The 15,591-nt window shown below is 46.8% G+C and overlaps 1 protein-coding gene across 1 annotated transcript in view; it reads left to right on the top strand.

The window, feature by feature from the left end:
* Window positions 1-15,591, top strand: part of LOC138301475 (complement C4-like) — a 685,953-nt gene that overhangs the window by 479,740 nt on the left and 190,622 nt on the right. Inside the window, exons 30-31 of the mRNA XM_069241987.1 lie at window positions 1,248-1,441; window positions 13,276-13,434. Coding sequence (XP_069098088.1) covers window positions 1,248-1,441; window positions 13,276-13,434 — 353 coding nt within the window. The remainder of the gene's footprint in view (window positions 1-1,247; window positions 1,442-13,275; window positions 13,435-15,591) is intronic.

Here is a 15,591-nt window from a genome sequence, read left to right as displayed (position 1 = left end):
ATCATTGACTAGAAGCTAGAGTTTGCAACTCTTCCTCTTCTAATTCTGAAGGTCACTCAAATGGCATTAGTAAATGCATTTTAGGTTATTGCAATGAGAGATATCACTCAGTGACGTCAGCTATTAAGACCAGTGTATCATGGACATGCATATGTATGATGGTGCCTTTGTGCACAAGGTTTGCTGTCATTCTGCAATCCATTTCATTTGTGTTATTCCACTCTCACTGAGCCCAGTTAAAGAAGCCAGTGTGATAGAGCACAGATTGAGAGGACCCTCCACATGGACTCTCTTTCCTCACTGTGGACCTCCTTGCCTGCCTCTGGCTTTGTTTTTCTGCTCATTTTGCATTCCTCTTCCATTCATAGTTCTCTCCACTGCCTCTTCTAGTTACAGTCCACTTCTCTGCCACTGCCTCTTTGAAGACTTAACAAGCCACACTCACATTCGTGTGTCTAGTCAGAAATTATTTGTGTGCTTTTGCTTTCCTTTCTTGGCCTACACTGCTCCTTTCCAATGTTCTATTTTGCTGCTCTCCTCCGGCTTTTCTATCACTATTATTGGGCTTGCTCTAAATATGTTATTTCTGATTCCATGCAGGCCATGCCTCTTTGTATAGCACAGACTGTACTGGGTATGACATCCTGGAGGGCCAATAATAGGGTAAGTTGGTGACTTACCCTGTGGATGGTACACATCAGTGCAGTTTGGCCTACAAAGAGGCTTCACAACAATTCAAGAGCCTCCTCACATATCACTGTTTGGTGGGCAGGGGAAAGAGCGAAGGAGCCCTCTGCCTTTTTAGGGTCTGGGTGTTGACCAATATTGGAGGGGAGCAGGAAGGAGAGTGCTACTTTTGATGGTGGTGGTGGAGGATGTAGAAAGTCCATAGATGGTATGGGGTCCACCAACACTTGGTGCTGGTTAGATGTGGAGGCCTCTGAATCTGATAATGTTGTCGCCTCTTTTCCAGCCCGCCACCCTTCATGCCTCTGTGTTCCTTCCCTTGGGTGACATCGCCTTCCGACTCCCAGCAGATGTCCTGATTCTCACCTTCTTGGCCAATGTCTCCTTCTCTAGCTTGGGAGGAGGCTTATAAGAAAAATAGAAATATATGAACATTTGTGTGTATTAATTATGGTATATAAGGTCTGATAACGTGTCTGGTATCCCATACAATATATGCACTTGCATTACGATTGAAATGATATTCCATTTTCCAACCAATGACTTCTCTGTGCACCTAGATGGCAGGATGCTGTACTGGGAATCGAAGGACGCAGACAGGCCGCATGTACTAAGTGCTGCCGCAATCACAGTGGAAGGCACAGCCTATGCCCTGATGCACATGTTGCTTAGTAATGACATCGAAAAAGTCAACAAAATCGGCACATGGCTGACGGAACAGCAAAACTACGGCGGGGGCTTCAAATCTACACAGGTAAATAATTTCACTAAGCCTGGAAGAAGGCCTATGAGACGTATTTGTAGAGCCTGTGTCAGAAACTTCAAACGGGGCTCCTCCTTGGTTTTCTGGCAGCAAGACTACTTTGTTCAACATAGAAACTGTAGCTAGGGACATAATTGGAGCCTGCTGCAGCATATGTTGCCACCTACTGGCACTGTCTTTATCTGCCTCATTATGAAGTATAAGCATATGCAGTGTGGGCAGTAGAAATGTTTACAGTCATGAATTCTAGGAAATAGTGTTATAAAGGTAAATTGTGAGTATTTTGTATGTAAGTGCTATGAGATGTGTTCATCTTTTTAAGGGATGGTGAACATATTTGTTGGTGAAGAAGCAAGACAATGAAAGGACGTTAATTGATAGTGGGTTTGAGTTGATAGTGGGTGTTGGGAGAGGTTCTGCTAGAAGGGTGGAGTAATAGACAAGGCTGTTGTTTGGCAGGAGTGTTGGATGCAAGGGAGAACCGGACAGACACCATGGACGTCAATTCACCAAAATGCCAGGGGTAGCGGAAGGGACATCACATGCCATTTCATCTTTACTTGCTAGCACATACACACACATTCACTCATACACACACACTCTTTTACATAAGCGCACTCACCCGCAAGCATGTGCACAACATACATTTAAATGTGTTTTTTTACTTATATCAGCTACCAAGGAGGGTCATATTCCAGCTAACTGTACTCCATTTTTAGGTCGAGCCTAGACAGCGCGCATGCGCTCTCTGCAAGACCCGTTGGAGGGAGTACAGGCATTTGCTCCCGCCTGCCTCTACCTGCCACTTACAATAGATTAAAGGCAGTGTCTCTCTTGTTGTGCTTCCTCTTAAATGGTTTGGCAGCCTATAGGTCCCTTCCTGTACTTGGCTGAGGAGCACTGGCTAAGTACAGTTTAATTACGCCTTGAATGCTTTTCTGTTGTTTGGACTGATTCTTTTTCTTTGTTTCCTGCCTCTCGTGTTTGTCAGTAAGCACTCATGTTCACACACGCGGTTCATTTTCCGCTTTTACCCATCACTTGGTCCTTACTTTAAATAATTAGTAATTACAAGTAGTTGTGTTGCACGTGTGTTTTGTATTTTTATTTGTTGCTTTATATAGCATGAAATCTACCCAGGAATGAATTCTCAACAGCAGCTCTCCTGGCACAGCAGGAGAGCCAATACTGCAATATTCACTGCGCTCGGGGAACCTCATCCCATAATGCTTTGCAGGTATTCCTTTTACAACACAGTTGTGCCCATAACTCAGCCTGTGGTGGTCCTAGGGCAATGGGACCACCACCAAAACACTCAGAACGATCTGCTCCATCTATTCAGGTCATTTTTGTGGGTCACACTAGGTGAAAGGGGTCCCAAAAATCATAACCTCTTCCACCATTCAATGCATGTTGAGATTCTCTTGTAGTTGCAACTATTGTTTTTACAGCTGATAGGAGTTTGTGGTATAAGGGTCTTATTTGTAATAATATTCTGACAGCTCTGCTCGGCCTGTAAATGTAAATGTGTAACGTGTTATGTTCTCTAAGGGATGAAGAATGATGATTGCTCCAAGGCACTACTAACTCAGTTGGCTTGACAGGGACTTCTAGCCACCACCAGTGGTACTGCACCTTCTGCTGTTGACTCTACAGGGACATCTAGTAATGACCTCCAGCACTGCACCCTGCACAGTTAAATGATATTTAGAAGGCCTTCTAGGCCTGAAAATGTGTGGTATATTACTCTCTCAATGAGCTGATTATATAATTACACTCCAACATTCTTTATCATTCTTTTTAAGGTGATTATGCCCTCTAGGGGCTGAATATATGTTTACATGACCAAGTTTCTTCCAAATGCTATTTTTACTGTGGTGCTCTGTAGGGGCTGTTCAGACTATTACAGTCTAACGCCAATTGTATGAAGGAATGCACAAACACAGTTTATTTCTGATAAAGGTTTAATGTGCTGCATGGCTAAATATTCATAGGTTCCCAAATGCGAGGTTGTCATTATCATTTATAACGCCAACAGCTCTAACTCTCGCTAATGCAAGACCTATTGCATTGCAAATGCTTGTTTAATTACACTAGTAGCGAATAATATATTATTATTCAGTGTTAATGTAATAAAAACTGATTGAAAACAAGGAAGCAGAGCCCCAAGCAATGTCCATAAGGACAATTTGCCTCTGTGTACCTGACACTGATTTTTCCACCTCTGAGGCCAAGGGTTGCAAAGGCAGTGCCAGGGGCCGCAAGGGGCAAGCTGGGGGTCGCAGCTGTGACCCCTGGCAACTCCTAAATGACATCCGTGACAGACACGTCGACATTCTTGAAGATCTGAACCTGTGGTCAGATTGGAAACTGAGGATTTATACTCAGGATTGGAGAACAGTGTTTGTGTCTGTGGGCAGAGAAGAGCAGCAACTCTAACAAATACCAGGTACCAACGCAGATCAGAGTGGTCACATTTTATGTCTAAGACTGCTGCAGCCTGACATAGCTGTGTGGACACTCTCAATAAGGGGCATTCTACATGGCACATGGACAGGCCAATTCCAGAAAAGGTGTTAAGCATTTGTGTGTACAAAGGCCACAGTAGAATGAAGTTGCTATAATTTGACTAGACTCCTCAAGAATGTCGGGTTGTTTCCCTTTTAGAACTCTACCCCTTGACAACGGTGAATGTGGAATGTCTTGGTAATTCATACAAGTATGTATGACCTTAATATGAGAGACTGTGAGGAAATGCCTTTTTTAGTATGGTCACCCCTGGGTGTTAGAGCTGATGCAGCTGGTTTTTCGACTCTGAGAGTGCACTGAGGCCTGCTCACCTGACCTCAGTGCCTGTGCCCTTAGCCTTAAAACAGGTATGTCAAATGAGCTCATATTCAATTGGCTAACCTAACTTCACTGTAAGTCCCTAGTAAATGGTACCCATGGCATGCAAGTTAGAGGTCACCCCAGAGATTGCAGCGTTGGTTGTGCCACCCTCGGTGTGATACGAGCAAAACAAGATTTCCAGACCTGCCATTTACAGGTTGGAGGAGCAGTTTAAATTACTACCCCAACTTTGTAATTTAAAGTAAGGGCAAAGCCTGACTCCCCAATGGTATTTGTATAAGTGACCCCTAGATCACATCTATTAAGTCCTCAGTCAGGGTGCAGTATATCTCACGGGCAGAACATGTATTTTACATATTCTGATATTATAAATGCAGAACTGTTATTTTTACTGTGGAAAGCCTTGGCTGCCGAATCACTCAACTGTGCTAACTCTAGAAGGGTGCAACCAAAGTGAATCGTCCAAGGTATCAAACATCTTGTAACATTAAGCCCGACTTGATTTCTTCTTCAATTGTTTTGGTGCTGTTTAAATGCTTGACACGGGTTCCTTTGTGAAAGCCTTGCTGCTCAGAGTCACAGCTACCCAGGATCGAGTTGAAGGTTTGACAAACGAAACCTAAGGGTCGTAAGGAGGTTGGTAAGTGTACTATAGAGCAAGGTTGTGCAAACCACACCATATAATACACCCCATTTCCTCACAAGCACCAATTGCCATGGCTCCCTCTTCACATTTCTCTAAATCACTGAATGACCGGATTATTTAAGCCAGTGGTTCCCAACCTGTGGTCTGAGGACCCCTGGGGGTCCCTGAAGCCTCCTCAGGGGGTCCATGAATGCTTAGTAAATTAAATATTATTAGCAGATTAGGACCTTAGCTTTCAGTAATGACCCTGTGGGGGGTCCCTGGATTCCAAAAATGATTCAATGTGGGTCCCTGAGTTCCAGTAATGATAAAGTGGGGGTCCACGAAAGATAAAAGGTTGGTAACACTGATATAAGTAGTTATTTATCTTTCCAGGCTCTAGGATTGATCATCTAACAATTCTGTTTTAGAGACTGGAAGTAACCCAATGACTTCACAGCAGACAGACAGTTATAAACGCAGGTTTAAACTGATACTCACCAAACTGTTGACAAAACAGATGGCAGTGAAGGAAGGAGATATTCTCAGTCTGTGCCAAATTCTCAGCCATGCAATTTCTTCACAACCCAACATATGGCTAGGATTCAAGGCTCAATGAACATATGCAAGGATTCTCCAGCCTCAGCTAAGATTCCATTTAAGATGAATTTAAATTGAACCTGATCTTACAAATGGATATGTTAAGGTTGGTGTTCACTGTGTCCCAGAACCCTTTATTGATCCAGCATTAGCAATTTTAGAACCCCTCAAATATGCATTACCATTTTAGGCGTTTGGGGATAAAGCCTAATATACTGTCTCTTTTGTGTATTTTATTTTTTTAAATATTTTTATTGATTTTTTTGTCAACAATTGAAAAATACAAAACTTGTTCCAACTTTCCCCCCCTTGACCCCTCCCTTGTGCCTGCTCCAGTCCTTTGTTGCTTTATGTTTTCCCCTTGTTTTTTCTTTAAAATTGTTTTGCTTCCCCTTTGGCCACTGTCCCCAACAGACCCATCCAGGCTTGCTTGATATAGATGGTATATGTTCGTGCTATTATTGCTAATCCTCTGTGGTATCCGTTTCTTCTGATGATAAACTTCTTTCCTCTGTATCATTTTGTGGGTTTTTCAAGCGATCGAGCAGGTCATCCCACCCCTGTGCTCCCTCTATACTTCCTGCCCCTTTTGCTACTTCTTGGTGTAAAGCCTCCCCTTATGCTTCAGCCCAATTAACTAGTGTGTCTTTCCATCTTGGTATCTGCGGGCCTCTAGGGTCTTTCCAATGCACTGCGATCTCCCTTTTCGCTAGTATCAGCGCTAGGTCTATGAACTTATTCGTGATTTTTAACCGATGTGGTCTGGGGAAACCCCCTAGTAGAGTCACTGTTGGGATGGGCGGGAGTCTCCTATTTGATGTTGTTGTGATAGTGTTTAATACCTCCTCCCAATTGTGTTTCGCTGTGCTACACGTCCAGAGCATATGCATTAGACCAGCTTCTTGTTCTGCGCATTGGGGGCAGCCACTGTTTGTATTTTGATACATTGAGGCTACCTTTGCGGGTCTTAGATATGCTCTATGGAATATGTACAGATTGATCAGTTTGAGTCAGGCGTTTCGGGAGACTTTATATATGTGTGTTGTGATTTTCTCCCGTAGTGAGTCGTCTATGTTTTCCTCAATGTCATCTTGCCATTGGGTTCTTAGTCAATCTAGGGGATGTAGTGTGTCTCTTTGCAATGATTTGTAAAGTGTTGATATCACTTTCTTGTCTCCTCCAATTGTGCATATACTATGGCATCCGGCATGTGTGGAGGGTTCCCTGGGTCCTTGCTTCCAGTGTTTTTGTATTAGCGGTGAGTGCTCTATTTATGAGGAACATGCCTGCCGGGACTCCATGTTGTGTCATCAGGTCTCCATATGTTAACAGTTCTCCATCTCTGAAAAGGCTACCCACCGAGCTGATGCCAGCCCTCTCCTGTTTTGTAATTTCCGTAATATTTCTGCCCCCTAATAGTGCGGTTAGGCTGGTCAAGGGGAGGTTGGGTGAGTATGGATGTGTGGTTTGTGTGTGTTCTGGGCTGCGTTTCCATCAGTGGTTCAGTACTTGGAGCTCCAGTGGACCTATCTTGCGCCCCCCACCTGTTGCTAGGAGTATACCCGCAATGGCTGTGGCTGGTGTCACCCCTGTGTACATTTCCGATTCTATCTGGAAGGTTGAATGCCATTTCCTGGCTAACCATTGAAGTTGTCCCACCAGGTAATACAATTCCATATCTGGTGCTGCCAGCCCCACTTCTGCTGTCGGTCTCTGGAGTTTATGTAAAGCTAATCTGTGATGTCCCGCTCCCCATATGAAGGTGGTAATAATAGAGCTGATCTCTTTAAAAACTGAACGGGATCATTATAGGTAGTGTGGAAAAGCTATATAATAGTGTCGGTAGGGTCACCATCTTTACCAGTGCTTCTCTGCCTGCCACTGATAAGGGTAATGTCTTCCAGAATTGAACATCCGTTTTCAGCTTCCGGATTGCCCTGTTTACATTTCCCTCCAGTAAATCTCCCATGTCATGGTATATGTGGACACCCAGATATCTAAACGTGGTCTGGGACCAGCTCAGTCCCCGTCCATTTGTGATTCGGGGCGCTCCCTGCCGTAGTGGATATTGGAGGGATTTCTGCCAATTTATGCAGAGGCCCAAAATACTGCCGAATTGCTCCAGCAGAGTCATCGCTCCTGGCAGATCTGTATTGGGATCCTTGAGGAATATCAACATGTCGTCTGCATAGAGCGCTATCCTGTGTGTCTGCTCCCCTATCGTGAGACCCTTATAGTGTGTTCCAGTTCTGGCTATTTGTTCCAGTGGCTCCATTGCAATAGCAAAGAGCAGGGGCGACAGCGAGCATCCTTGTCTTATGCCCCTTCCAATCTTGTATGATTTTGATATTATTTTGCCCGTACGGACTCGTGCTGTGGGGGCTGAATATAGTAATTTCGCCCACCTGATGAATCCCTGTCCAAGCCCCATCTGTCTCATTACTATTTCTAAGTAGTCCCATCTAAGGCTGTCAAATGCTTTTTCGATGTCTAGCACTAATACAGCCGCTGTGTCTATATTCGGGGAATTTGAGTGCATTATATTTATGAGTCTCCTGATGTTTATAGCAGTATTACGGTTCAGAATGAAGCCTGTTTGGTCATTATGTATCAAATGTTCCATATGGGGCAGCAGTCTTGCGGCAAGGGCACCGCTAAAAATGTTGTAGTCTATGTTGAGCATGGATAGTGGGTGGTAGGAGCGGACATCCGTTAGTGGGCGCCCCTGTTTAGGCAGGGGGACCACAATGGCTTCATTCGTAGACCGGGGCAAACTACCAATTTCAAACGCTTCTTTGTAGAGGTCACTTAATCTCGGTGCTAGGAGGTCAACATATGCTGTATAAAATTCTGACGGGAATCCGTCCACCCCGGGTACTTTTCCCCTTGCCATAGCCTCCACCACTACCTTCACTTCCCTAGGGGTTATTAATTCCCCTAATGTTTGTTGTTCATCTCTGTTTAAAGTGGGGAGTTGGGTGTTTGCGAGGTTGTGCAACTGTCCGGGTCCTAGAGGTGTCGTTGGGGGGGCGTACAGGGTTGAATAATATTCAGTGAAACATGCATTGATCTCGCCTTGGCCCTATAGTCTCATTCCCATCGGGTTTACTAGCTCCATTACTAATGAGTGTTGCCTCGGTGGGGTGGCGAGCCATGCTAGCAATGCCCCCGCTCTGTCACCCTCCGCGTGCTGTCTGGTAGTATACTTCTTATAGTCAAACCATCTAAGTTTTTCCAGGGCTATAGCTATTTTATTCTTAGTTTCGGATATGTTCGGGGCAAGCTCGGGATTGACAGGTCTATTGCGCTCCAGGGTTCTCAATTCTAATTCGTTTGTGTTGATATCTCCCTCCAGAGTTTTCCTGACCCCCATTACCCCTGACATGCAGAGACCCCTCACAGTCACTTTAAATGCTTCCCATTCTTGGGCTCGAGTAGATGCAGTGTCTTGGTTGTTCTCTAAATATTTTTTTATTGTATCTCTTATGTTTTGGCAGAAGGAGTTGTCTTCTAATGTTTTGGCCCTGAGCCTCCAATCTGGTATTTGGTAGCACTCTGTTTTCCAATCTAGTGTGAGTAGTAATGGGTTGTGGTCGGATGTGGTGCGGCATAGATATTCTGCACTACGTACTGCACAGTTCACATCAGAGGATGTCAAGAAAGTGTCCAGGCGGACGTGTAGGTCGTGCATGTGTGAGTAGAAAGAGTAGTCCCTTTCCCGGGGGTGGAGGTGCCTCCAGGAGTCCAGTAGGCCCCAGTCCCTCTGCCATCCCGCAAAGCTCCTGGCTGTCTTAATTATAGGGGAGTGTGTTAGAGGCGGGTGGGATCTATCTATCTCAATGTTTGCAATACAATTGAAGTCTCCTCCCACGATTGTAGCCTGGGTTAAATGTGATCCCCACTTATTTGAGAGTTTGTTTAGGAAGGTAATTTGGTCTTGATTGGGGGCATATCTGCCCCCCAGTGTGCTATCTCTTCCTCCCAGTCATCCTGTCACTAGTACATATAGTCCCTCTTTGTCAATCAGTGTGTTCGTTTTCTGAAATGGGACGCGAGGGCGGATCCATAACAGAACCCCCTGTGCATAGGCTGAGTATTCAGTGGCATATACTTGTCCTCTCCATCTTTTCGTTAGTGCAGTAACCTCTTTGTTAACGAGATGTGATTCCTGTAGAATGGCTATATGTATGCCCTGTCTTTTAAGTTAATTTTAAACTTTATAGCGCTTATGTATGCTGTTCAGTCCTCTGAGGTTCCAGGTGAGGAACTTGTAGTCTGGCATTCTATCCATAGTTTATTGAGGTGGGTGGTATGTGGGTTCTGACCTTTCCTAGTATCTGTTGTGGGCGGGTCAGCGTCCAAGGGTCTGGCCTTGGGGTTGCGTAGCCCCGAGCCGGGTCACCTATACTATACATATTAACTATTAACCAAACATTTCTCTTTATATCATAACTCCCTCTCCCCAGGACCGGATTCCCAACTATACCCGTCCAAACCTCCCTGAACTGGAGAAACATTGTATATGTGGGGTGTGGCAAGAGTCGAGTATCTGACCCATTGGCCCTCTTCCATCTCTGGGTTGCTTGATATTGTGCCCCTTCCCCCAGCTCCCCAGTGTTACTTGCAGTTTTGGATAGCAGCGGCGCCAGTGATCGTGTCATCCATGTTCTAGTGTCATTGCGAGTTGGCCTCCCCGAGTTCCATCGCGCTGTACATTCCTGCAATTGTAGTGATGTTTCTTAGTGTACTTGATCCGTTATATTTTTTTCTTGTTTGGCTTTCCGGGGACCTGCGACGATGTCATCCCTTCTTCAGATAATTTCGGCAGATGTCCCAGGGGTGACTCGCAGCAGGTTCTCTGTCATGTCCAACGATGAGTAGGAGGCCCCGTCTGACAAAGACTCTCAGTCTGATTGAAAGTCAGATGAGCGCGTGAGTGTAGAACCCTCCCTTCCCAGGGCTGCCGCAGCTCTTACCACATCTTCTCTCTCTTGCAGTGGCTAATCGCGCGGGGGGGCGACCCTACAAGATGTCTCCCTTTCTTTCTACGTGATTTCTTTTGGGAGTGCGCAGTTCTTCCCCGGCTGTCTGGTCCAGTCGTCCCCAGCGTGTCCAGCCATTCCTGCGCTTGTTGTGGCGAGGTGAAGAAGGGTATCATTGTTTGTGATAATTTTTAGTTTGGCTGGGAACAGAATGGTGTAGCGTATTGATCTTGCTCTGAGTCGCCTTTTGATCTCTGTAAAGGTGTCTCTTTGCTTTTGAGTGTCTCTGGTGAAGTCTGGGAAGATCATAACCTTTCGGTCGCCAATCTTAATCTCCCCTTTTTTCCTTGCCTGGGATCGTATAAAGTATCTGTCCTTAAAGTGTAGTAGTTTCGCAATGATCGGGCGTGGGTTGTCCCCTGGGGGTGGGGGGGGTTGGCAGGTACTCTATGGGCTCTCTCTATTGCAAAGTACTGTGACAGTCCTTCTGGGGCTACCGCTTTGGGTATCCATTGCTCCAGGTAGGTTTCCATATCTGGGACTTCTTGTTCTGCTTTCTCAGGTAGGCCAACCAGGCGTAAGTTACTTCTCCGCGCCCTATTTTCAGCATCTTCTGCTCGTGCTTCGAGTGTTTTGATCCGTGTCGACAGTTCGGCTATTGTTTTGGAGATCCTCGTATTTTCAGGGGCGAGGTGATTTTTCGGTGGCAACCACTCTATCTGTTAGTCGCCTGTGGTCATCCCTGAGAAGTGTCAAATCCTCTGATAGTGAGTCTATTTTTAGTTACAGTGCTTCTCTGGATGCTTGGATTGCTTGTAGCAGTGTGTCTAGAGTGGTCTCTTTATCTGGTTCCTCAGTTCCTCCTTCTTTATGGGAGCTGCTCTCCTCCGCAACGCGTCTTTCCTTCTGGGCTTGCCCATTTTCAGTCGCTGTTTTTTTATCTCCAGGCTGAGTCCTTGTATTCTTTCATCCTTGTTGTACTATCTATGTCTTTAGCCGCATTTAGGTGCGCCTGGGTGTTTTTCCCGATTTGGTTCTAGTCTGTTCACTGTTCTGTGGGCTCTGGTTGCCTTAGTTTTCTGTGCCGTCTTTGGTCGGGGGTCCCCCTGGTGCAGTGGTTATTGGGGTTTAGTTAGCTTACATCTTTGGGGGTCCCACGCTCGGATCCCAGGCCCACAACTCCAGTCTCAATCATGTGCCTTTGTAGCCTCTTCTTTGTCGGGGTTTAAGGCTGTTCCCACGCCGGAGGTCTCCGTTTCTTTTTTCCAGGATGTGGTCTGCGTGCCTATTCCGAGTGCCCCATTCAGGCCCGGGAGGCCGACCACCGGGGAGCGCTCGGAGCATGATCGCAGGGCCGGCGCTCCCGGCCTGTCCAGCTCCTACCTTCCCCGTCCGGGGTGCTGGTCTGCCCCGCCGACTCCGGCGTTCCGCTCGCGCTCAGGTGCTCACTGCGTGGGGCCCAGGTTGTCCCCTTCTCTCACCACCATGCCTATCTGCATAGGGGACGTATCTTGCGGTCGGGGCACGATACGTCCTGCCGCTTGTCTCAAGTCATCCCTTTACCTCGTGGCTTCGCCCCGTGGTCTGGGCCCGTCCCGTCCGGGGTGCCAGGGTGCGGGTCCATTTCTCCACCCGCCGCTTCTCGTACGCGGTGCAGGGAGTGCTTCCTTTTCCTGCTCGTTGTGTTTTTGCGTGCAGGCGTCGTTTCTGTCCGATGGAGCCTGTTTTCACTTGCTGCCTGCAGTTTGAGCTGCCATCTTGCCGGGAGGCCTCCCCACGCGGCTCAAGCCGATCGTTCAACCAGGACTGGTTTTGCTCTTTGCTCTGCTACCGTCAATCACCGCGGGGGTTCCCCCGATCGCTGCGATGTTTTTGGGCGAGGGCCGGGGGATCAGGATAGTTGCCTATACGTTGGAGGCTGTCAGGAGCTCCGCTTTACGTGTGCTGCTCCATCGGCCTCAGGCCACGCCCCGTCTCTTTTGTGTATTCATAGTGCATTGTTTTAGGCACACAAAAGTAGTGTGTTAGACTTAGCAGGGTGAAAGCATGTTCACTCAAATTTCCCTTCATAAGCTTGGAAGTTGTATATCATGGAAGGCTTCAAAAGGTGGAATGGGTACCCGAGAGCATCACGGAAGGCTAAAAAGTGGCAAATATATAAAATATATAAATGTCAGGTTAGCTTAAGGCAGGTAAGTATTTATAGGAAATATCCCCGACATTAAGTGAAAATGACAAGAAAGTTTCCAGGAAGTTACCAAAAGTGATGACATTGTTACTGCAAAGATCGCGAAAGGGCTAGTTCACCTACTCCCCCTCTCCATAATTAAAGGGAATAATTACGTTCTGCAAATTATGGAAATTAATTTACACATCTTATGCCATACTCGTGAAATATGGATTTGGAAACCAATGCTATTTTGTGTAATAAAATTACCCAAATATGTAATGTTAGGGAATAGTTTAGAATAGTTTAGACTATATGGGTCAGCACAGTAAAATATTTTAATACATTGTACAGTGATGATAGGTGTCAAGGGGAGACTGAAGGTTTTCAGACAGACAGAATGTACCAGGGTAATATAAATGAAGGGGAGTGTGTTTGCCATTGTCACCAGAAGAATAAAGGTGTGCATGTGCATCACAGCAGAGGAACGCTGCAGCAGGTACTCAGATGAAGATATGAATTAATTAAAGACTTGTATGTCCAGCCTGTGATGGAGGTGTTTTGAAGGTGAGATAGTAATACACATTCTGTTTTGCTTAAGGACACTGTGGTTGCTTTGGAGGCCCTTTCTCGCTACTGGACGAAGACCTACTCGACAGAGGGATCAAATCTTGCCCTCACCATCTCTTCCCCACAGAGACAGTATAGTAAGGCACTTTCTTTGGACAAATACAGCAAACGAGTGGAGGAAGAACTGCAGGTAAGTCATCTGAGCCAAATAAATGATGTCAGTTGTTTGCTGCTATTCAACTAGGGCCCAATTCCCAAAGGTAAACTTAAACGTTTGGTTTAAACACAGACTAAGGGGGTCATTCTGACCCCGGCGGGCGGCGGTTGCCGCCCGCCTGGAGGGAACCGCCATTTGGCCGCCCCGCGGTCAAAAGACCGCTGGGGCCATTCCGACTTTCCCGCTGGGCCCGCCGGCCCAGCGGGAAAGGGGCCTGCAACACTGAAGCCAGCTCCGAATGGAGCCGGCGGTGTTGCAGGTGTACGACGGGTGCAGTTGCACCCGTTGCGCTTTTCACTGTCTGCTAGGCAGACAGTGAAAAGCAGGCTGGGACACCCGTTCCTGCCAGCCTGTTCCTGGCGGTGAAAACCGCCAGAAACAGGCTGGCGGGAAGGGGTTCAGAATCCCCATGGCGGTGCTGCTTGCAGCGCCGCCATGGAGGATTCGCCCAGCTGGGGGAAATCCGGCGGGAAACTGCCGGACCCAGTTTTCCGACGCGGTCGGAATGGGCTTTGAAGCACCGCCAGCCTGTTGGCGGTGCTACAGTCATTCGTGGCCCTGGCGGTCTTGGACCGCCAGGGTCAGAATGACCCCCTAAATGTCTAAGGCCCATATTTATGAAAAATGGCACACAACTGTGCTAGTGCAGTTTTGCATAATTTATTTTACCGCAAGCTAACGCCATTCCCTAAAGCCATTTGTGCGCCTTATTTAAGAGATGACGCACAATGGCGCTAAGTAATGGCTAGCGTCTCAACAAAAGTTGCTAGCCAGTGAGGGATGGCGTTAGGGGATATGGAGCTAGTGGGTCAAAAATGATGGTAGGCTGATTAGCGGCAACAGATCTGCTGCTAGTCAGCCTAGCGTCATTTGTTGCCGCACAAGCAGCCAAAAAATTACTCCTGTCTAAGTATAGACAGGAGTCATTACCACCACACCAATGCCCATCACAGGGGACCAGTGTCCCCAGGGCAAACCCAACATACCCAGTGCCAGCCATGGGGCCCCACGTTAAGGGGCCCCCAATGGCACACCACACACATACACTTACCTGCAACTTATCTGGGATGGGCTCCCTCCTCCTGTAGTGTCCCTGTGGTGATGCTGGCGGTTGGGCATTTTTGTGCCCATTCCATGGTGTTTTCCCATGGAAAGGGGCCAACCTGCACATTAAGGCCTGGTCTGACCAGGCGTTGAATAATGGCGCTAAGCAGGCTTAGCGCTATTGTTTAGGTCTGCCTCCCACTTGTGCGTCATTTCAGCGTCGGGTGTTAAATATGGCGCTGGGGGCTAGCGTCATTTTTTGGAAGGGAACGCCTACCTTGCATCTCATTGACCAGAGGTTGGTTGGCGCTTTCTAGAAATGGCGCTAACTCCAATATTTTGACGCTAAGCAGGTCTAGCATCAAAATATAAATATGAAGTTAAGTTAGCGCTGCTTTAGCGTCAAAATAAATGACACTAAGGCAACGCTAACCTTCCATAAATATGGGCCTAAGTTTATGACTTTTGGAATTCACAAAGGGCATTTACAAGTACTATATGTCCGCACTCGGGCAGATCACGCATATGGTTTATTACCCATATAACACAAGACAACAGGCCGCAAAATTGGGTATAGTGGTCGGCAGCATCATCCACAAACCCACAGCGATTTCTTAACCCAATGTCCCAATAGCCGACAGCATCAGCCAATGTCATAGATGCAGCAACAAAATTGCTTACTATAACTAAAGAGGGGGCTCTGTCCTTGTTTGCACCATGGCATAACTTTAAAGAAATATTCCAGTTGCAACCAGGGTCAGGAACCTCATTACGATCAATGTGTGACCCCCAGGGCAAACGCGAACTCCCGGCTGCCCTAGAGGAAGCACATTAGTGAAAGAGAGTGCAACTGTTTGTAGCACCTGCTCCATCTTTCTCTGTGCTGGTGGCATCCACCTGCACTTCAAGGGGGAAGACAGGGGTCTCACCAATCTCCTTGTGGACATAATTTCCCAGGAAAAACTAGTATGGAGGCTACCTCAGTCCTGCCACAGACTTTGCAAGGGTTGTTATGTTTATGGGATCCCCCACTGTGCTCTGCGAAGTTGAAGAAAATCAGTTCCTTTTTAATTTGTCAAATTCTGT

This window comes from Pleurodeles waltl, chromosome 6, assembly GCF_031143425.1.
Source record: "Pleurodeles waltl isolate 20211129_DDA chromosome 6, aPleWal1.hap1.20221129, whole genome shotgun sequence".
NCBI lineage: Eukaryota > Metazoa > Chordata > Amphibia > Caudata > Salamandridae > Pleurodeles > Pleurodeles waltl.
The sequence above is the reverse complement of the archived record's forward strand: the minus strand, read 5'-3'. Positions and strand labels throughout refer to the sequence as shown.